This window comes from Rutilus rutilus, assembly GCF_951802725.1.
Source record: "Rutilus rutilus genome assembly, chromosome: 2".
NCBI classification, from domain to species: Eukaryota; Metazoa; Chordata; class Actinopteri; order Cypriniformes; family Leuciscidae; genus Rutilus; species Rutilus rutilus.
In genome coordinates, this window is record NC_140210.1 from 15665040 (window position 1) to 15689241 (window position 24202).

The following is a 24202-nucleotide window of genomic DNA, read 5'->3' on the forward strand; positions in this document are numbered from 1 at the left end:
GTGTCCCTCTCCCATTATCATCACAGCAAACATACACAGATAAACACAGCCGTTTGTTGGGAAAACAATAATAGCACAACAACAGCTGCTGAGCCATGTGCGTCCCTTTGGCCTATACATGCGTGCATACGTTAAAAGTTAAATATGAATTTAGATGATTTTATCATCACACATATGAAAGACCTTGATCTTTCTGCTCCCTGGGATGTGTTTTTGTTTGCTCTGTATAATTAAAGTGAGATTTAAAACACCTTTTCATAAACACTCAAGGCTTTTTATGAGCGGGGCTAAATTAAATCAATATTCTAGAGGCTTAGTCACCTGCTGAGTTCCACCAGCCATGAACTCTTTATCGACTGCTCTGCTTTTAAAACTTTATGCAACTCAGAAAGTCTCTTCCCTTTTGCAATTAAAGGAAATAAACCTCGGACATGTTTCTCTCAAATGTTCTGCTTAGGGTGATATGACTATGTTGGAAGAGTTCTATTTTATAAGTAGTACAGTGTATATTGTTAATGCAATTGGTTGTTACTTCGCAAAGATGTAACTGAGTGCATTTCACATTTATATATCATGAAGTAAAACAACCTTTAAAGTCATTCTGTCATGACTACAGTCTTGTTCCAAATATGTTTTACTTTTTCTTGTGTGGAACACAGGAGAAATTTTGAAGAATTCGTTTTTTTTTTTAATGCATTAACTATAAATGATGACTGAAGATGTCAGGTCTCAAAAAATAAAATAATAATAATAAAAAAGACACAAAAAAGACACAAAGTACGGTATTTCAAGTGGCCCAAATAAAGTTTCCTGTAGCCATAATAACTCAAATTTAAGTCGTGAAAAATATGGCACGTTGATAAGATTTAAGTGTTTATGGAATGGTTCTTGATTTGGAATTTATCAATGAATCGGCTTGAGGGAGTTTACATAACCGATCTAAATGTTTCGACTTGCCTTTTATCACACAAAGCTATAGTATGGATTTAAAAGACAGTTATTGTACATGGACTGTATACTTTTACGGTGATTTTGCATCTTTTTTTTAAGGCTGTGTGTCTTCAGTGACCATTCATTGGCAATGCAAACGAACTAACGAAGCCTGTATTTTTCCAAAATGTGTCCTTTTGTTTTCTACAGACAATCTTGCAGGACGTGAACGACGTCGCGATGAGTAAATGATCACATAATTACCATATTTGCATGAATTACCTCTTTAAATGGCTGTATAAACGACTCTGTGATTGCGCGTCTCATTAATGACACTTGAAGACGTGTGGAAGGATGCACGCGCCCAGGGGGAGGGACGAAATCAAATCCACCTCACGCGCTTTCTGCTCGCGAAAAGCACAACTCAGCCACATAAACAGAACATCCTTTTTACAGTTTGTTCCTACTCGATTCATTCACGAATTTATTGATTTCTTTTGGAAAGGGAGACGGACTTCCTAACTGCGAAGCTCGATGAATTCTGCGGGGAGAGTGACTTTGTTTTTTATTTTAATTGCCCTGATCACGCAAGGTAAGTTCCACTGTATTCAGTTTATTAATACATTTTATGATTGCGATAACTTCGGAAAAGTGTACTTGCTCTGCATCTTTTGTGCCCACTGACCTCACGGTCATCAAGCGAAAAAAGTATTAGCCTTGGCTATATGCTGTCACTCGTGAACTATATAGTAATGTCTTTAAATAAACTTGGTGAGAACGTAGAACATTTTCTCAGTTCCCATGATGTTTTTTATTTTATTTTATTTTTTAAGAATGGTTCGCCCAAAAGGAAAAATCGTGCATCATTTACATGTTTTTGTATTTTTTTTTTTTATTTTTTTTTAAACCTGTATGACTGAATTTCTTCCGTGGAAAACAAAAAGAGGTAGAATGACAGACTCGGTTATCATTTAGGCTATATGTGGACAAAGGTGCAACGAAAGTGAATGGCAGCCTAATTGCTCGCTTCTAGTTGCCATTCTGCCTAACACTCCCTTTTGTATCCCACGGAAGAAAGTAAGTCAGAAAGGGTTTAAACAGCATGGTGAATAAGTTATGACAGAAATTTTGGGTAAATCATCCCTTTAACATGGTTTAGTTAATGCAAAAAATGACCAGGTGCTAAAGTCGTTTATGCATGTTAATTAGTAATCAGCGTGTACTTAATTCGTATGTATCAAAAGGTTAGGTATTTGGATTTGTATCTTATAGATTTATGCCAAAGCTTAACATTTTAATATAGTCAAATTCATTCTTCACGCTGCTGGCGTGCGCGCGGAACGCGGAGTTTCGGGTGCATATTCGTCTCACTCGGGAGACATAACTGCGGGATCCCACGGCTGTTTTAGACAACGATAGCACAATTTTGTTTAATCGCTTTAAAGCCTTTTATCGGCTGAATGAAACCGGTAGGTGAGCCCAGTGGCATATTGCTATAATGAAATGCAGGTTAATCAGTTCGCTTTTCACTTTCGTCAACATCCGCTTGTGCGTCAGAGCTTTGAAATATTTAAGTCTTCTCGGCTCAGAGAAAGCTGTTTACCTTAAGTTTGCAACATGTCCACGTTTGGTCGTGTTCACCAGTTTTTGCCATTGGATTAAGTGTCTGCTGTTAGTTTCTCTCCCATCTTGTTTGGTTTATGTGGTAAATCTGGATCTACTGTAAAATAAGAAACAAGAGGCTTCACTTTTTGTCACTGCATGCATCCATGTCACTCAAGAGTGAGTCACACACTGAGGGGATAAACTTAGAAATAGGCAAAGACTCAGAGGACACATACTGCTTTGTTCTTTCATCCTGTTGAGTTTTCACATCGTTAAATTCCTTTTGCTGTTGTTAGCTTAGAAGAGAAGAGCTGTCTGAGGATGAACTCGTGTTCAACTCCAGCTGTATGTCATTCTCGCTGCAAGCATTCCCTCCATGCTGGACTGGTTACAAGGCCACTGTATGAAGTGAGAAGGAGAGAAGAGACAGACAGAGAGATAGAGTTTGGAGAAAGGCACAAGAGTGGCTGTAGGAAAGGTTTCTCTGGAGATATCCACAAATATAAAGTTTTGGAGAGTGCTGTAGGGAGTTACTAATATAGGCTAGTACATATCACTATATGCCAAAGATTTTCTGTGGAATAGTCATGAACTTATCCACTCATTATCATCAGTGAGTATATTTGTATTTTTTGATTTATTAGAATCTTTTATTACAGGTTTCAGAGTCGGGCAAGTTCATTGCAAATAGTTTAGCAAATTAACCCAATGGATATTTGTAGGTATAAGCAAAAATGCCTTTTTTTTTTAATTAACTTACAATAGTAAAGAACTTGTAAAATAATGTACTCTAGTAAATCATGATCTGAGTTACTGGACTAGTTACTAAAGGACTAAAAGAATGAATGTTTATTAAAGGATTAGTTCACCCCAAAATGAAAATTTCCTAATAATTTACTCACCCCAATGCCATCCAAGATATCCATGTCTTTCTTTCCTCAGTGGGAGAGAAATTATGTTTTTTGAGGAAAACATTTCTGGATTATTCATCTAACAATGGACTAATAATATATATAATAATATAATTGGTTACCATCGTTTTTAAGTCCAAATCAATGCAGTTTCAAAAGTCTTTGAAGTGTTTAAATGGGCTGTACGCAATCACAGCTAAAGAAGAGGTTGTTATCTAGCGAAACGATAGGTCATTTAAAAAAAAAATATATAATTTATAGACTTTTTACCTTCAATAGTTCGGATTGAGCTGATCAACAAACGGACAGGGAACTACGTCATCACGTTGAAAGGTCACGCCGGCGTCGGCAAGCGATATTTTTTTCCCACAGGATGGTAGGGGAAGACTCATGAATATTCATTAGTGAATATTCCCTAATGAATATTCATTAGGGAAGTTCATATTCACTGAATACTATTACTATATATATAATAGCAAACAATACTATTTGAACTATCCTCCTACGTATGGTCGCATTGTAAACAGTGGGGCGGTTCTTCTGCCGGCGTGACCTTTCAACTTGATGATGTAGTCCCCTGTCCGTTTGTTGATAAGCTCAGTCCGAACTATTGAAGGTAAAAAGTCTATAGATTATATATTTTTTTTGAAAATGACCTATCGTTTCGCTAGATAACAACCTCTTCTTCAGCTGTGATCGCGTACAGCCTGTTTAAACACTTCAAAGACTTTTGAAACTGCATTGATTTGGACTTAAAAACTATGGTAACCAATGAAGTCCATTGTTAGAAGAAAAATCCAGAAATGTTTTCCTCAAACATAATTTCTCTCCCACTGAGGAAAGAAAGACATGGATATCTTGGATGGCATTGGGGTGAGTAAATTATTAGGAAATTTTCATTTTGGGGTGAACTAATCCTTTAACACACACACATTTATACAGTGTATCCATATTGTTCCTATATTGTTCCATTTATACACAATATACTGTAAATGTTGAAATGTACAATAAATCTTAGAATTATGCATACAATGTTTGTAAATATTCGTGTGAAAATTTTAGAATTTGTTTTATTTGAAATGCAGTAATGAAAATTCCATTAAAATTCCTTTAATTCAGTGGTTCTAAACATGTATCTCTCTTCACAACAACACAGACACAGGTCGGTTCCTTCAAATGGGCGTTTAATTTTTTTGGCTCGTCTTGTTTTTGCCATGAGAACATATGTAAATGAACATAGTATAAGCACATTAGCAGATTAAACAATGTGTAGTCTGAAAGTAAATGAGATACAAAATGACCAATACATTAAACAAGTGAAACAAATACCTCGTTGGCAGTTTGTTTTGAAAAGAAGTCCTTGAGTCCTTAGTTTTGCAAGAATTCTCTTTACCATCTGCTTGACTTAAGACAGCACTGATTTTAAACTTAAATACAACTTAGCACTGCCTTGTGACAATATTAGATGACCCAGTCCCATCCTGTATCCTATCTGTTCCGCTGTCCTCATCATCAAGGCTGGTTCCGTCTAGTCCCCTGAATCTTTTAGATTTTCCACTCCCACCCCATCACCTGCCCACCCCATTGTCCCTGTCATCACCACTGGCTCTGTCCAGTCCCCAGGACTCACCGGCTCTGCTGGTGTCGTGCAGCTCCTCGCCTCCACTCCGCCAAAGACTCCCGCTACCTCTCCAGCTCCGCCTCAGGTCTCCTCTCCACCAGCTAAGCTCTACGAGACGGATCCCTTGGCTTGGCCTCAGGCCTCCAGGCCCATGACTCCACCTTGGCCTGTCAGCCCATCGGTTTCACCTTGGCTCTGTGCTCCCTCAGCCTCGCCATGGTCTGACATTGCTTAGGCTTCACCGGACACCCTCGTCCCTCCTGCCCCACCTTGGTCACTCTTCATCCTGTTTCTGCAGTGGACTTCCGGGCCTCTGGCTGTAACTCAGCCCTTCTTACTATCTGTCACGCACTGCTCTGAGACACAAAGGTTGAGGATCCAAATGCAGTATTTATTGAACAGGGTAATCCAAAGACGTAATCCAGATAACAGGCAAGGGTCATACACAAACAAAAAAAATCCAAACAATAATAGATCAGGGCTGAGGCAAAGAGAGAAATCGAGGGAACAGGCAGAGAATCAAGAGAACCAGGACACGTGAGGAACAGGATACAAACACTCTCAGAAATGCAGTGAGACACATGCAAGACTTTGCAGAGAATGAATGAGAAAACCAGGCTTATATGGAGTGAGCTAAACAAGGTAATGACATACAGGTGGATGTGATCATGGCTGATTAGTCTGGGCAAAATATTATGGATAATTGAGGATGTGAGGGAATGACAATAGTCTGATTTGGAGTGCCCTCTGGTGGCTCTCAGGGGCAGTCCAGCTGGTGACTGTTACATAGCCCACCTCCTAGTCTTCCAGACGCTCCTAACATAGAGAAGTCCAGGAGGGAGGCAGAGCGGAGACGGACAAGGGGGCGGGACGGGATGGGATGGCCATCTTGTCCAAAGACAAAGGTGTAGAGGCGGCCATCTTGTCCAAAGGCATAGGCGTAGAGGCAGCCATTTTGTCCGAAGACACAGGCGTAGAGGCTGCCATCTTGTCCGAAGACACAGGCGTAGAGGCTGCCATCTTGTACGAAGACACAGGTGTAGTGGTGGCCATCTTGTTCGGGAGCTCTGGAATGGTGGTGGCCATCTTGGCTGAGGGGTCATGGGATGGAGTTGATGTGTGTGCTGCCCACACACACAAAATAGCCGTGGCCATGATGATCAGTGCTGTATCATCCAGAGCTTGTTTGAGTACTGTGGAAGGGCGGCCATGTCAGGCCGAGGCTCTGGAAGAGCGACCTTGACGGGAAAAAACTCAGGCTCGGCATGTAATGTATCTTACTTATACCACACTATAGGTGACAATTTGATTCTGTGGCCCACCATTTGTACACAACAATATTCAAAGACCTCAAGATTTTTCAATTTTGTTTGTGATTTACTGGATAAGGATGAAGAATTTTTTAAATATATCTTTTTATTTCTACCTGATCAGAGTTTGGTATATAACTAGAAAATGTATATTCATTATAAAAATGACCAAAGAGTAATTTACATGACTAGAAAATTCTAGAAAAGTTTTGAATATTATTTTGAAAAACTACAGTACCTCATATATCCAAGTTTTTCATAGGAAACTAATGCTGCCTTGAGAATGATGCTGTGGGAATGCTTTACGGTTTTGTGTCATGAAGCACGTCTGAAATCAGTCCAATCATGTGACGAGACGTCAGAGGTGGCCACGACTAGGAAACTATAAAGCATACCCAAACAGTGCAACACTAGCTTCTGTGTCTTCATTAATCACTATCCGTAAATTCATTTGTCTTATTTGGTATTGTCTGTCACTCAAGCATATATAAATGTGAGCATTGTGATTTACTACCATTACGGATGCTCCACTGCCACCTGGCACTCTTTGAGGAGGGCACTCAGGTTTGCGTTCCTCGCGGTGGCTATTCAGGTCGTGGGCATCACAAATGGATCTAGCAGTGCCTTATCTCAGGGTTTGGAAGCACGCGCTGCGGTTTCTTCTGCCCCGAGTGAGGCACCGGTGTTCCAGTTATCCAGCTCTGAGGAATTGGATGTTGTAAGCATGGATGCAGGAGATGCTGAGGACTCGCCACCTCACACTCCTGCATATGAGGAGATTATGGAGGTTGTGACTTTGTTGCCAGGTTGAACATTGACTGGCCAGCAGAGAGTATGAGTTCATAGTTCAGCGTTCATCCTAAGAGTATGAGCCTGGACGCAGTGAGAGAGTGGCGCTCTGTGCCATCAAGGAAATGCCAAATATATTTGGCTAAACCTTAGCAGCATTAAAGAGAAAGATAAGAGTTTTCTAATGGATGCTCCTGTCATATGGATACGCTGTCAACACAGTCTTCTAGAGGTTTCAGGAGGCTAGCAAACAGGTAGCGGCATTCCAGAAACCTCTCCCCCGCCGCTCTCAGGTCTCAGGCGCTGCTTAGCGGGAGCAGCCCCAAATATCTGCCAGCTCCTCACACGTGCCACACAAAAACAGAGCATCGCCACCCGAGCACCCCCCTCACCACAGAAAGAATTGGGGTCATGTTGGCACTCTTAAACGCAGCCTTCACAGGGTAAAACGGATCTGAGGACTCTTATTATCTCCATGAAGGCTGTGGGAAAGAGGTCCTGTCCCCTCCAGGGGGAAGTGGTCAACAACTCATTATATGGTGCCCATTTCCCTTCTGTGCCCCCAGGGGACCGTTCTGCCAACCCTGCCACCTCGTGTGCTTCGGGGCGCAGCCGTCTCCAGCGAGCTCACATTTCAGTGTCCGCCCGGAAACGTAGCGGTGCTGGGATGCTCTCCCCCTCTTTGGAGGGTCCCAGAGTGACCAGTTCCGTTGTTCCCTACGGGTTCGCCACTTCAGGGCACCGAATTGGTTACTTGAGCAACACCAGAGGCCAGTCTCGAGAGACTGGTTCCCTTAGTAGATATTTTGACAGCGTGGAAGCTTTTGCCAAATATATCTTGTTGGGTCCTACACACTGTCGAAAAGGGTTACACTATTCAGTTCGGGTCTCGCCCGCCCAGATTTATGGGGGTCTTGCCCACAGTGGTAGGGCCCGAGCAGGATCTGTCCATTGAACAAGAGGCAAAAGCTTTGTTGGGGAACGGGGATATAGAGCGTGTACCACCCCTCAACAGAGAAACAGGTTTCTACAGCCGTTATTTCATCGTTCCAAAGAAGGATGGGGGGCCCATTTTGAATCTAAGTCAGCTGAACCAGTCAATTACGCAGCTCAAGTTCAAAATGTTAACCTTGAGACAAATCATGCCACACATCAGGCCACTACTTCCTCAATTCACTGCTATCTCAATTACAATCAAGCACAGATGAACTGTATTCAGTTGTGTTGTAGGCAGTAAAACAGTCGAGTACATTATAGTCAAACTCATTTTTATGTTGAAATAATGAAAATTTCTGTGCCACCCCAGACTCGTTGCTGCCCCCTGCCTGGCCACCCCTATGAAAAAATCCTGGCTCCTCCACTGCTGATGAGGAACATCCTTAGGGGAGGATTGCTTTTTGATCCACTCAAATGCTCTTCACATCTGTGTTTTGGTACTGAAGAGAAAAATCAATGAGGTTCCAGCAGGGAGAGAAATTGTAGGAGGTAAACCCCTCTGCTCCAAACGAGGAGAAAAAGGCAAAAGAAAGTAAACAAAAGAAAAGAGAAAATCACCTCATCTCGAGGATGGGTGTAAAGACATTTTGAATCGTTTCTCATTCTTTTTCTTTCTTTCTCATACCAGCTTTGCCACCTCTGTTTCTTCTGCCTTCCTGAGGCTGGTTTATTTATATACGGTGTCAAGGGTCTTGGAGCCCCAGGACCCTGCATTTGCACAATTCTATATGGTTCAGTGTGATCAGAGGTAACGCTTCAATTCATATGTAGGGTGAACTGAGAGAAGAAGAAATTATAATAGAAGATGATCGCTCCAAGTTTATCTTTGAGACCAGCAGAAAATTTAACTTTTTAAAGAATGGATGACAGTGCTTGAAATGTGAATATTTCCATGTGGCTTAGTGTCATTCCTCCTGCGTTCGGAATTAGTCACAAACTCTTTGTTCCAGATATAAGCTACACAGCGCAGACACACACACACACACACACACACGCACCACAGATAGTGACGCATGTCCTGACAGCACCTCACACACACATACAGAAACACACAGTCTGCTGTGGGGAACAGGCGTGTGTATGCTACTGCAGGCTCAAGTCTCTGGGCAACAAGGACAGCTCACCTGTCTGATTCTATCTGTAATGCTTTTCCTCCACTGACAGAGAAACACACTTAGTGTCCTACTCACTTTGAGGGAAAGAGCAGAGAGGAGTGTTTCTCTCATTTGCTTTCTCTCACTCATTACTTCTAAATGAGGGCATATGTACTCAGCAGCAGTTCAGGAGTGACATGGCTTTATATTAATCACAGATGACTCTTCAGTCTTTCCAACCAAATGAACACTCTTCATTACCGCTGCATGTGTGTTTCTTTGATCTCCATCAAACCAGTTTCTGGAAAATTCAAGTATTTTGGTTTGGCAAAATTTTATATTTATCAATATATATATTTTTTAGCGTTTTTATGATATTCAAGATATCTTGAAATACATGTATTTGCTCGAAAATGGCATAAGGGTAATTTTGATCAAACCATAATTTTGACCAAACAGCCGTTATTTCCAAGTTTTTCTAAAATGTTTCTATAAATCTATCTTACTATGTAGTTTAATTTTGATATATATATATATATATATATATATATATATATATATATATATATATATATATATATATATATATATATATATATATATATATATTTTATATATTACACAAAAAAAAAAATATATATATATAAAATATCTTTTAGCAAAAAAAATAAAACAATTAAAGCTGCAGTCTGTAGTTTTTCCTCTTTGTCGCCATCTCTGTTCGAAATCTGCTATTGAAGTTATTCGCGGAATTATCAACATTACGTGAGTTGTGCCTCGGCATGGCACAGATGAATTAATGTTTTGAGGGGAATGTGTGGCTGTCAGTCACCGCGCTGGTGTGGGTACTGTCATTCGGAATCACAGATTCTACTTTTTGGAAGTATGACCAGCTAAGGCAGTGGTTCTCAATTCCAGTCCCCGGGACCCGCTGCTCTTCACATTTTGTATGTCTCCCTTATTTAACACACCTGAACCAGATCATCAGCTCATTAGGAGAGACTCCATGAACTGAACTGAGTGTGTCAGATAAGAGAGACATACAAAATGTGCAGAGCAAGGGGTCCCGAGGACTGGAATTGAGAACCACTGAGCTAAGGCAAGCAGATAGTTTTGAACACTGGCTGGTTATGTACTTGCTCAATTTATTTTGGATCATTTTTAACCCAAAAATAGTTACAGACTGCAGCTTTAACTAATTTCAGTAAAGAGGGAATAAATTCCACGGTGACTCATACCTGTGGCTTTTTCGTATGTAATTGCAATTTTAATGGGCTTCAGTGCTGAATCCAGTGGACCAAGTCAAATGTTGGGCTTAACTGTTATGAACTGTAATCCTCATTGTGGCCACTGATGGCTTTCTTGCAATTATGATAATGTATGTCATTTCTGCTCCATTCTTAATTTTTTATGTGAATTGGGGTCTGAAATGGAATAAATTTGATATAATTGCCAGATTTCGTAAATAGTCTCTTGGACATAAAATATAGATTCATCCTGTTATGCACACACACACACACACACACACACACACACACACACACACACACACACACACACACACACACACACAAACACACACACATACATACATACATACATACATAAGAGTGCCATCGGAAATTTTCTTCTAGAATGATAATGTTTATCAAGCTCGTATATTTAAGTTCAGTAATTTCACTTAAATGGCATTGAAGATTACCTATTAATTGTCATTTAAGTGAAATTACTGAACTTAAATATACGAGCTTGATAAAAATGATCATTCTAGAAGAAAATTTCAAAATCCTCAAAATTCACCAAGGGCACTGATCAATGGTATAAAAAGTGAACATCTTTTCATCCTCATTTTTTCCAAACCTGTATGACTTATGACTGTATGAAGGAGATATATATATATATATGTATATATATATATATATATACATTGGAAGTCAGTGGTAACCAACATTCTTTGATAACAATCTTCTATTTTGTGTTCTTCAGAATAAATAAAGTCATACAGGTTTGGAATGGCATGAGGGTGAGTAAATCATGACAGAATTTTAATTTATTGGTGAACTATCCTTTTAAGTTTCCCACCAGGGTCTGCATAAGAGTTCAACTTTAAAATATTGTATGGTCCATGCAGACACTGCTCTACTTTAATTTAAAAGGGTTATCTTAAGCTTGATGGGGTTCAGAAAACTAACTCTAAACTTCAATACTCTGCTTTGTATCTTATGCATTTCAGTGAGGGTTAAGTCCATTTAATTAATGGAAGCAAGGTCTTGCTATCCTTGGCTAACCCCATTAACAGAGGGTGCCATTGGAGAGTTAACTAGTTGAAGTAATTAGAAGAGGAAACTAAAACAAGAGCCATACACACGAGACAGCAGCACTGAAATCTCTGAGTGTACATGAGTGTGTTTGGGTGTTTAAAGTTCACAACATATGGCTTTTCTATAAGGCTCACTGCATTCAGTCCTATTCCATTTTTGCTAGGTTTACAGAAGTGATTACTGCAAAGGAGTGTTTGCAAAGTCAATTTATTTTATATCACTGCTAATCCATTATTTAATATAAATCTTAAAAGTTAATTTGTTGCTACAATACATGGAAGCCACTGTTTTAAGAAAACAGCTTTACGGTTGTATTGAAAAGCTTATTTCAGACCTTTTTTAGCACCAAGTTACAATTTACACACTATTGAATATTTGAACATAACTGCATCATTACATTTAGCTGAAATGTAACCCCATGTATGGACTAAATATTTACTATATTTACTAAATATTTAAAGCTATAACAGTAAGAATATAATGGCAGAGTGATTGAATTAAAACAGATACTGGACAGAACAGACTTCATTTATAGACTGTATATTATAATATTGACCTTCACACTCATTTATGTTTTAGGAAAGATGTTAATAATTAGTTTTAGTGTCTCTAAACGGTGCATTTCACCCTGTCGACAAAAAAGCTAATTAAATAAATGTATTATAAAATAATAATTTATACATTTATTTATTTATAAATGTATTTATTTTATAAATATTTTTAATATTTATTTATTTCCTATTATCATTTGAGATATAGTTCCTATATCTTATTATATATTTAACTATAATTATAAAAAATATATATATATATATGGCTAGGCCACGCCAGAACCTTGATATGCTTCTTACAGAGCCACTCCTTGGTTATCCTGGCTGTGTGCTTCGGGTCATTGTCATGTTGGAAGACCCAGCCTCGACCCATCTTCAATGCTCTAACTGAGGGAAGGAGGTTGTTCCCCAAAATCTTGGAATAAATGACCCCGGTCATCCTCTCCTTAATACAGTGCAGTCGCCCTGTCCCATGTGCACACCCCCAAAGCATGGTGCTACCACCCCCATGCTTCACAGTAGGGATGGTGTTCTTGGGATGGCACTCATCATTCTTCTTCCTCCAAACACGTTTAGTGGAATTATGACCAAAAAGTTCTATTTTGGTCTCATCTGACCACATGACTTTCTCCCATGACTCCTCTGGATCATCCAAATGGTCATTGGCAAACTTAAGAAGGGCCTTGACATGTGCTGATTTAAGCAGGGGAACCTTCCGTGCCATTCATGATTTCAAACCATGACGTCTTAGTGTATTACCAACAGTAACCTTGGAAACGGTGGTCCCAGCTCTTTTCAGGTCATTGACCAGCTCCTCCCGTGTAGTTCTGGGCTGATTTCTCACCTTTCTTAGGATCATTGAGACCCCACGAGGTGAGATCTTGCATGGAGCCCCAGTCCGAGGGAGATTGACAGTCATGTTTAGCTTCTTCCATTTTCGAATGATTGCTCCAACAGTGGACCTTTTTTCACCAAGCTGCTTGGCAATTTCCCCATAGCCCTTTCCAGCCTTGTGGAGGTGTACAATTTTGTCTCTAGTGTCTTTGGACAGCTCTTTGGTCTTGGCCATGTTAGTAGTTGGATTCTTACTGATTGTATGGGGTGGACAGGTGTCTTTATGCAGCTAACAACCTCAAACAGGTGCATCTAATTTAGGATAATAAATGGAGTGGAGGTGGACATTTTAAAGGGTCAGAATTCTAGCTGATAGACAGGTGTTCAAATACTTATTTGCAGCTGTATCATACAAATAAATAGTTAAAAAATCATACATTGTGATTTCTGGATTTTTTTTTTTTTTTTGATTATGTCTCTCACAGTGGACATGCACCTACGATGACAATTTCAGACCCCTCCATGATTTCCAAGTGGGAGAACTTGCAAAATAGCAGAGTGTTCAAATACTTTTTTGTATATATAAAATATATATCATATTTCAATAGAAAAGGAAAAAGTTGAGGCGAAATAAATAGATTTAAGTAAATACCTACATTCAAGTGCGACCCTACCCTGTTCTTGACTCGTTGTGTGTTCGTCAGTGTTACTTCAGACTTGTCTAGGTCCATCAGAGTGCACTATTTTAAAGTGGTTCCATTTTCCACTTGATTACACCTGGTCTCTTTGGTGATCGCTGATGATGACCTCTAACCTTGAGAGCTATATTTGGACCCATAGTGTCTGGTCCAGACTTTGGCTCTGACCCCAAGGAATATGCTAAAAGCAACCAGAGTAAACACTCACATTCTTACAAAAAACACACATTCGAAATATAAAACAAGAAACAGAGTGAGGGGACAGTCAAAAACAAAAACAACACAATTTTCAAAGGCATAAACAAGTACAAAATTATTTGCCTATTTTGGATTACTGACAATAGCTGACAACTGTGCTTGGGGCCTTGGCCTATTAATAAGGTTGTGTGTGTGTGTGTGTGATTTGCTTTGGTTGTAAAAACTCATATCAGTCAACCACTTTACATGTAGTAAACGTAAACGTAATCGTATACGTATACGTATACGTATACGTAAAGTATTACTTTCCCGAATTCCGAATGTTATACTGTATGTGCCTCATACTCTGTAGTTTCTCTTTCACCATCCACTGTATAATGAATGAAGTCTGTCCCTGGGTCCCACCCAGTGCACTGCATACTGAAGTAGATTTCTGTTCCTGTATGTGTGTTTATCTCTGTATGCGTTTGTTTGTGCAGATTGTTTATCATCTAAAGGAGAAGACAGGCTGTTTCGTCGTTTATTCAGGAGGTATAATCAATTCATTCGGCCAGTCGAAAATGTGTCTGACCCTGTCACTGTGGAGTTTGAGGTCTCCATCTCACAGCTTGTTAAAGTGGTAAGAGAAAGTGTCCATGGTCTCAAAACATTTAACCTGATTTTTGTTCAGACATTTGTGATAAGATGTAACTCTCACCTGAACTGTGGTCAGTATTACTAGCACTACATAATATATTGGTTATTAGTCAGTATTAAAGTTCAGTATTTTGGTATGTAAGATCACCTGATCAGTATTGGACTGGACAGACTTTTTATATATTTGTGCATATTTAGTTAATATTTATCTAAAGAAGGAACCCTCTAAGACATCCAATTACAAATCAGCATATTGTTAAGCATTATAGAAAAAAGAGAATCAAGCAAAGCTGAGACATTTGCGTCAAAACACTAGAAGATTCTTGTCCAATTAAATTAGTTGTGTAAACTAAAGCTCAATCAAATGCAAGCACTTTTGACCTCTTAATAAAGCTCAATATAGGATTTTTTTTCTAGGATATAGCAAGGTTGTTTTCTTCACAGATTGCTTTCTGTTAGGTGAAATTCTGTGCTGTTTTCAGTTGTTGTGAGGGCTTTTTGTTTCATTTACTGTGGTCAGAAAGTGCAATTGAGTTAAAAGCCTTTGTGCTCCGCTGTTACAGGAAGTAGTGCAGACTCTGTGCTTTCCGTCGCGTCATACAAAATCAGCATGCCTCTTATAACTCCTGGATTAAATTTCCACTTCACCAGGGGAAAGCGGCCAAGATAATCATCACACCTTTATTCTTGCTTCACACACCTGACAGATTAAGAAGCCATAACCCACCATTCTATGCAACAGTATCCTGGATTATAGATTATACTCACTCACAGGATTAAGGATTTCTGCTCAACAAGGTTTTTTTTCTTTTTGTTTTTTTTGCAGATGTTTTCTAGTGAATATGCAGAAGCTATTATCACTTTTGAGGGTACTGTGATGAGTATGCACTTTAAGATAGAAGATGAAATAACTAATGAAAGAAGCCCTCCAAAACCCTTTGCTAAGATCTTGTCAGATCTCCCTTTCCCATTAGACAAGAACTGTATTGATTTTGTTGAACATGTTCCATTCTAAATAATAGAGCATGGCTGTCTTTCTTCTTTCTTCTTCGTCTTTGTCTCTGCCTGTGTCTTCCTGTCTAAAGGATGAAGTCAATCAGATCATGGAAACAAACCTTTGGCTGAGACATGTAAGTGATGTATGTGTGCAGCATGTACTGTTGCACCTTGTGCAACTCGTTTTTGTCTCATTGACGGTAAGAATGTACTGTGACAAGCAAATGTGTATAGCATACTGTAAACATTCAGTAGGATGGGATTTAATAATGTGGGGAAAGAATAATAAAGTAGATGTATAGATGGAACAGATGAGAAGGTATATCTGTTATGTAAATAATTGAAAACTGAGAGGTACTTTGGCACAGTTGTTATCTCCAAAACGACTGGAAAGAAAGAGGTTAAAAAGATGGTAAAATATGTGCAAAAACTGTTTAGTCTAACTAGATCAAACAATTTACTTTGTTTTTAATAATTAGCTGAATAATAATAAACTACTGTTCTGAAAGGTAATTTCACAGTCAGCAAAGTTTTGTTAATTATTTATGATGCACTATATGAATTCATAAAAATAGCTTTAATGAAAATATGAATATGAATATTGCATCTTATTAGTAATAAGGTTTCTTTGGAAATATCTGGTTATGTTTAAATTCTGCAATAGTAAGTACAAGATGCTCCTGCATGACTGCTGAACTTACTGCTTAAATTAGCATTTTTGGATTATTGCAAATTTTTCTAAGAATGTGTGTATGTGTGTGCTTGTATTAAACCCTTTAGTATTGTACAACGCCTGATAGCAGTATCTCGGTATCAACACAGCGAGATAAGCAGTCTTAATAAGATATCTCTACACAGACATGCCAGAGAACAACGATGTGCACCAAAAATGAGCACAAATTCACAGCTATGCAAACATTTACAGCTCTGTATACACATCTGATAGTAAACGGTAATAGACAATATACCTGCTCGAACAGAAAAAGCATTTTTTTCCCCTTGCAGATGGAGCGATGTGCACACGCAAAAATACACTTAAAGACTTTTAAAGACTATGACAGGGCACAGATGACTGAGGAACACATACCAGTGTAAATGCCAGATTTAATCTTTTGTGATTTTGTTATAGATATGGAATGACTACAAGCTGAAGTGGTTACCAGTAGAGTTTGATGGAATTGAGTTCATCAGAGTTCCATCAAATAAAATCTGGAGGCCTGACATTGTACTTTACAACAAGTGAGTCAAGTGTTCCAACTTAACATGCAACTTGTATACATTTAATATTACAATTTTAGAAATTTAGTAATTTGGGGGATATTGTCAAATTCTTAATTTCTTTTGGAGCGAAATGAGCATCAACAGAGCTAATTGTTTACTGGTTAAATAAAATAAAAATATAATTTTTCTGACACAGTGCTGTTGGGGACTTCTTGGTGGAAGACAAAACCAAAGCTCTGTTGAAATATGATGGAACCATCACCTGGGTCCCTCCTGCAATCTTCAAATCATCCTGCCCTATGGACATCACTTACTTCCCGTTTGACTATCAGAACTGCTCAATGAAGTTTGGTTCCTGGACCTATGACAAGGCAAAGATTGACCTGGTTCTCATTGGCTCAAAGGTCAACCTTAAAGACTTTTGGGAGAGTGGAGAGTGGGAGATCATTGATGCACCAGGTTATAAGCATGATATCAAGTACAACTGCTGTGAAGAGATCTACCCAGACATAACCTACAGTTTTTACATACGCCGACTGCCCCTCTTCTACACTATTAACCTTATCATCCCCTGCCTCCTCATCTCATTTCTAACAGTACTCGTCTTCTACCTTCCATCAGACTGTGGCGAGAAAGTGACATTGTGCATCTCTGTACTCCTCTCTCTCACTGTGTTCCTTCTTGTCATAACAGAAACCATCCCCTCCACCTCACTTGTGATCCCTCTGATAGGCGAGTACCTTCTTTTCACCATGATTTTCGTCACCCTCTCTATTGTCATCACTGTCTTTGTATTGAATGTGCACTATCGCACCCCTATGACCCACACTATGCCTAGCTGGGTACGTACTGTCTTCCTCCGAGCTTTACCCCGTATCATGCTCATGCGCCGGCCTCTCGATCTATCGGAGTCCTCTGGAAAAGGAGGACTAGAGAGCGGGAGCTCGTCTGGGACTGGAGCGGGACGAGGTGGAGAGGGAAAGAAGAGGAAAAATAGTGGATCCCAACAGGGAGCGGTGAACTCTTTGGAATTTGGAGAAGGGAAAGCAGCATTAGAAGGAAAGAAAGGGGGATGTCCTTGTCACCCAATGAAAGAGGCAACCGAGGGGGATTGTGGGAAAGTGAGTCGTCAGTTGAGTCCACAGGCTATTAACACAGTTGTGGCTTTCTCTGTCGTGTCACCAGAGATCAAACAGGCTATTGAGAGTGTGAAGTACATTGCTGAGAACATGAGGAGCCGCAACAAAGCCAAAGAGGTAAAAGAGGTTCCTATTCAGTCAATACACTCTGTACAACACATTGACTATGAAATAATGAAAGTGTTGGATAAACACACTGCCAAAATTGTATTCCCCTGCCAACATATAAGATTCCTTGTCATGTAACTTGACTCCACTTGCAATAGAGCTTTTCTGTCACAACAGAGAGTTGTGTTTCACAACTATCACATTAGTGTAAGCTGGGCAGCAAACTAGACTTTTGCGCCCGCTTGAGCTGATGACCCCTATGATAGTAGTAGTCAAATTAGGCTTCCTGTTCAGTGCTCTATTTTGTCCAGGCGTCTGTGTATATCCTGCTGACAGGATGGTGGGAGTGACATAGTAACATGGAGGGAAAACATGGCATGCTGACATCATTAACCTTCTAGTAGGACAGCCTTAGGGGCAGATTTACTAAACAGGGCAAATTAGCATAAGAGCGCAATTCCAAAACAGCGCAGATGAGAGTGGAAAGTTCTGGCCGTGATCTACTGACGACGTGCAAATTAAAGAACACAGACGCAGCCGGATCATTTCCATAATGACCAACCAGGTTTAAGGCGTGCTTTTTTTGGGCGGTTAATAATGGCGTAAACACCAGTACATTGACGATCGCAAACCTTAGTAAATCATCTTTCATGATTCATTTAAACACTCTCCTCCCATAAATTTTGCGCCTGAAAGGGAAACTCCTACAAATGCATATGCAATAAGGTCAGCCGCAAAATAACTGTCCACGCCTTTTCAGCGCTAATATTTCACTGCGTGTCTTTAGTAAATCCTGACATTAGTTTTTTTAAGGCCAAAAGAGGGTTTGCGCTGGCACAAGCTGTAAGTAAATCTGGCCCTTAGTGTTTCCTATTTGCTACAGTTCTGCTCACCCAAGCAAAAGGGGAAGTTCTGCATCCCTATCCAGAGCTGTGGGCTTTGAAGTCAGTTTGTGGGCTCAGTGTTGTTTCTAGACCTCATAATGGCGAAGCCTCTACAAATAGTCTTTATTTTTTTTCTCAATTTTTCCCTTTTATTTAACTCTGAAAGTCTAGAAAAACTTTCAGCATGTCATATGGAAATCTGTGGGGTTCCCCTTGAGAAATGTGAGGCGCCTTAAACTATCCATCAATATGTCTAAGACCTTTTCAATTGTTAGATCAAATCTTTGTCTGTTTTGCCATTCCGGCTCATTGTACAGCGCAGTCCAAGCAACGTCTTTCTCACTGAATTGTGGAAGCTATCTCTTGGCTTGTCAACAGCCCGAGGGTTTGCACAGTCATTCAACTCGTGGGATGGCTGTTTCCAAGCTGTCGTATTTATTCCTGTTCTATATTTGCTAGATATTTGTTCTTTAGTCAATGTATTGCACAGAGTAGAGCAACTATATATAACTATGAATACATAATGACTGTCCCAGAAGCAGGGGGACGATGTTCAACACATCACAACCCCACTCTAAGTGAAGAGCCTCTATGAACGGTGGGAATGATGTATACAGCAGTATTTGTATTCCTGCCAGGTGGATGTACACTGTGAAAAAATGTACCGTAGAATTGACAGAAATTTACTGGCAAAAAAGTTGTAAAACTGTAAAATAGATTACAGAATAATATTGCAAAGCATTTTACAGTTAATTGTTGTATGTAAAATACAGTAATTTGTAGGTGTTTTTACAAAAACAGTAACCTTGAATTAAACTTATAGTTTACTTTACAGCAACATTTTGTAATTTAACTGTAAAATTTTAATTTTAAAAGCTGGCAATAAAATCCTGTAAATATATTTTACAGCATTTTTTTTTTGTAATTTCACTAAAGTACAGTATTTACATGTCAACTAAAGTTGCCAATAAAATCCTGTAAGTATCCCAAAATCCAAGATGATGTTGTTAAAGTTTAAGATAGAAAATGCTGTAAAGAATAATTTTAACAGTAAACTGTAATGCATTGATTTAAATGCATTAGGATGAACACTATCTGAATATAAATTTAAAAATGAATAAAAACCAAATCAAGGGTGTTGCAAGTAAATATTAAAACTGGCAGCAAGGCGTTGCAAGGCTTTTACTGGAAAAATAACATTTTCATTCTGTTAAACTGTTAAAACCTTATTATAAAAATTACATAGTATCACAAAACATTTTTTTTTAAGTCATATTCTGACCAGAACTTTAACTTTCAATAGAAATTAAGGTCAAATTCAAAATTTGGGGCATTTTGGTACTCCAAAAAATAATTTTGACTCCTTTTGAAACTCACTGTAACACAGATTTTTCTTAAAGAAAAAGATTAAAATAAAAATGCTTTAATCAACAGTATGCCACAAATTCTGTTGTTTGAGCTTATATTCTATTAAAGGGGTCGTTCACCCAAAAATGTAAATTATGTCATTAATTACTCACTATCATGCTGTTCCAAACCCGTTAGACTTTCGTTCAACTTCAGAACACAAATGAAGATATTTTTGAGGAAATCTGAGAGCTTTCTGTCCCTCCATTGACAACCTATGCAACTACCACTTTCAAACCCCAAAAAGTTAGCAAAAACTTAAAATAATCCAGTGACTCCAGTGGTTTAACCTCAATTTTATGAAGCGACACGAGTGCTTAACATAATTTACAAAAACAAACCTTACCACTTTATTTACAAAATATTAATCTCTGATGCACGTTCACGCATCAACGTCTGCTGCGTCAAATTCTGTTTTTTTGCACAAAGCGCTCGCGTTGCTTCATAAAACGGTGTTTGACCCATAATACATATACAGCTACATCTTGTAAAATGTTTAAACAGTAATATTCTGTACGATTTTGCTGTAAAAACTACAGCAATTTGTTACAGTGTAGCCACCTGGTGGCTTTTCAGGCATACATTTCAAGTGAGATTTCCAATAGTCAATGTGTTGTACTTTGTTTCCCCCTGGGAACAGCAATTGAATGCTTTACTGTACCTTTACTCACATGATAATGCATGCAGTGCCATTGTTCCATCCACTTGTCCATTCAGATATCATAATGTCTTTATAATAAAGATCCTCATTGCCCATTGGAAGAAGGCTCCCACTTAGTGTCTGACTCAAATTCCAATATCATACCATGTTTTGGTTGTAATATCCTCAGAAGGACAGGTTATACATCACAGACATCAAGTATAAGCTTACAGACTCCTCTGCTCTCAGTGGAAATGTTTACTGAGTGCTTCACTGACAATAAGTGCTTTAGATCCCTCAACAGAGACATCACACTTTGATATGGAAAGTCTCACCACTTAATCCTTCATCTTCACTCTTGCCTCAGAGCCTCACTGCTGAATCACATTTGCATTGTAAAGCACCCAGTGCCTAAATATACGGAGGTAAAATGTTTTGCGCAGCACCGCTTATAGTAGCACGATATAATTGAACTTATCCCCTTGTATTTAGTAAAGCATTCTGGACAGACAGTAGGCCAGCTTTTCACTCATTCTCATCCTCACGTTGCCATTTTCTCCTCTATTTATTTACCTTGCTTTCACGTGTTCTCCTTTTGCTTCTTTCTCTCATTTTCTTTCCTCGTTACCTCTAACCTCTCTTTTCTTTCATTTCATTAACCTTCCGGATCTCTTATTTTTTTCTCTATTTATTGTCTGCCCTTTCTCTCTTAGGTGGAGGATGATTGGAAGTATGTTGCCATGGTGATTGACCGCATCTTCCTTTGGGTCTTTGTGCTGGTGTGTGTGCTGGGAACTCTGGGGCTTTTCCTACAACCTCTAATTGGCTTCTTCTCGTAATTAACTATGAAACACAGATGCCAGCTTACCTGTTTTATCCAACAGTTATCTGAGTCACTGACATGCTCCATATTTAATTGTTTTCTGTCACTACAACAAAGCTCTTTTAAAACGATGGTTTCCTTGCGCAAAAAGAAAATAGCTAATCAGGTGTTCTGTTTTTCTCTCTGCCACTAATCAATTGAAGACTTAAAGACTGCTTTTTTTTTGCCTTTCTAATCACCTTCCATCTTGAAGCACTGCAATGTCCATAAGAAGACTAATCAGACTGATTGGTGCTCTGTGTCCACTACTCACAATTCCACATTCCACTTGCAATTTCTGATTACACACACATCATATGTCGTGTTTTATGCCAAACAACAAGTCCATCTTGTCTCAAACAACTACTCAACAGTCACTCAGGAAAATCTGCAACAGACAGTGATGTTTTCCTTGCCAGGGGGAATAGAGGAAATCTAGTTTAAACACAAAGAAATGTGTTGTGTAGATTAGTTCACCAAAATATCTGAGGATAAACAGTGAGCTGTGTGACTATGGGATGAAATTAGTCAAGAATATGGGTTATCTCTAAATAGCTGTGAGTCGTAGCATGGCTGCATTCCAGAATAAAAACGACTAATCAGGTCCCATTTATGCCAAATAATTTGTGTTTAGAATGAGATTTATTAATCTTTTTTTTTTTTTCTCAGTGTGTCTCATCCCTATGATACTGCATGGTGAAGTTTTTAGTTTTTCATTTGAAGCAGATGTATTGGCCATGATGTCTAAATCCATAACTGTTTTTAGTGCTGTGCAGGCTATTAAAATGACTGCTTTTCCTCCCTCTCTTACACTCATGCTCTCTCTCTTGCTCCATCAGGGACATAATCCCTTCTTTAATAACAACATTTAAATGAAAAAAATCCACTTCCACTTGTCAGCTTCTGACACTTTTGTAAAACATTTTTTTTAAACAGATGTCTTTCAAATAAAATAAGTTATTTTTTTTTGTTGTACACACTATCATCTCTCTGTCTTACTGCCTGTGTGTTGAACTCAGCAAGCAATGAGTGTGATGCGGTGTATGACTGGGAAATGTAGCGTATGTCTGTGAAACGAACATGCTTATCTTGGTTTGGCTGCTATAGCAGAAGTTGTAAGTGCCTCTGGTTTTATGATTGGTTTTAGTAGTATTAGGCCTTTTGAAGTAGCAGATTTTTATAATCATTTCCTAAGTGTAAAAGCAGCTTCAGAATATCTGATTTAATTCTAGCACGTCATAATCCTGTACAATTTTTGCAATTTAAATGGAACGTACGCAAATGACTTTAGAGCAATAGAGAAGCTCTAAACAAATTGTGAAAATATAGCATTAGATGAATCATAAATTAATTATTTTTCAGAAATTGTATTTAATGTAGCTATCCTAATCAGCAATTCACTCATAATTCCATGTTTAAATTACTGCATGAGAATGATTTTAAAAAATGGTATGTCTTCCTACAGGACTATCTTTTGAGAGAGAACAAAGATATGGCAAATGTAATAGGGTAGAAACACTATAGAAAGACTCTCTGCATTGTATTTTCTTCTTTTCTTAATATCAGCAGAATGTCTTGAATCAATATCGACTCAAGCATACAGACCGCAACAGTGTCTTTGGTATATGCCAACATTTGGCTGTGGCTCCAAAAGCTCATGTAATGCATTAATTCCAAAGAAGAATATGCATTCACACTGATGCAGGGAAAATAGCTAATTACCAAGATTTGGCTGGAATTAGCATTACACTAAAGATCATAAAACTGCTCATTATTGATATATGGTTACAGGGAGCAGATGCACTTTATCATAGGTTTTATGAAAATCACAGACTAATGGAAAATTACTTCGGGTTTGTTTGTTTGAGCATTAGAGGGCTGTCAAGGGGAAAATGCACCATATCTGCCCCTGTGTATGTGTGTGGAAAATCATACCTTGAGGACACACTTTAAAGCATGATACAAATAACACTTGGGGTATAAGTGAAGTGCTTTGTCTGGCACTTGCTCCCACACAAAACAAAATGCAATACACTTTACACAGTCACACAGAATAAAAAAAAAATCACAGTGGTTGTCCTTCACATAGGTCTAGAGTGGAATTTGGGACACATAATAGTCCAAGATCTGTGTTTTCATTCAGTGATCATAATAAATGTATTTATTCATTTAGACGACTTTGGAGAAAATGTGACATGGACAATTAGAGAATTGCTTACTCAAGTGGATGAACATCAAGTTAATTTTCTTGATAGTTTAAAAGTAAGAGTGCTCATCAAAACCCCATTTCTCACACACCCTCTTCCTTTCTGTGTTTTCATCTGAATCATTATACAGATTACTGTGGATGTGATGCCATATCTAAAATTAACATTTGTTTGTGCATTTGCATGTTTTTGCATTTGTATTACTCTCCTTTTGTCATTTATTCCTTTGGTTGCTTACCAAACT

At 38.6% G+C, this 24202-nt stretch overlaps 1 protein-coding gene across 1 annotated transcript; it reads left to right on the plus strand.

Annotated features, from left to right (window-relative positions):
* Positions 1-1246: 1246 nt before the first annotated feature.
* chrna6 (cholinergic receptor, nicotinic, alpha 6) lies at positions 1247-22735 on the plus strand. Its single transcript, XM_084402890.1, has 6 exons — positions 1247-1522; positions 14338-14477; positions 15580-15624; positions 16620-16729; positions 16908-17967; positions 21603-22735. The coding sequence occupies exons 1-6, from the start codon at positions 1465-1467 to the stop codon at positions 21726-21728; spliced, it is 1539 nt and encodes a 512-aa protein (XP_084259016.1). The 5' UTR covers positions 1247-1464; the 3' UTR covers positions 21729-22735.
* Positions 22736-24202: the final 1467 nt, after the last annotated feature.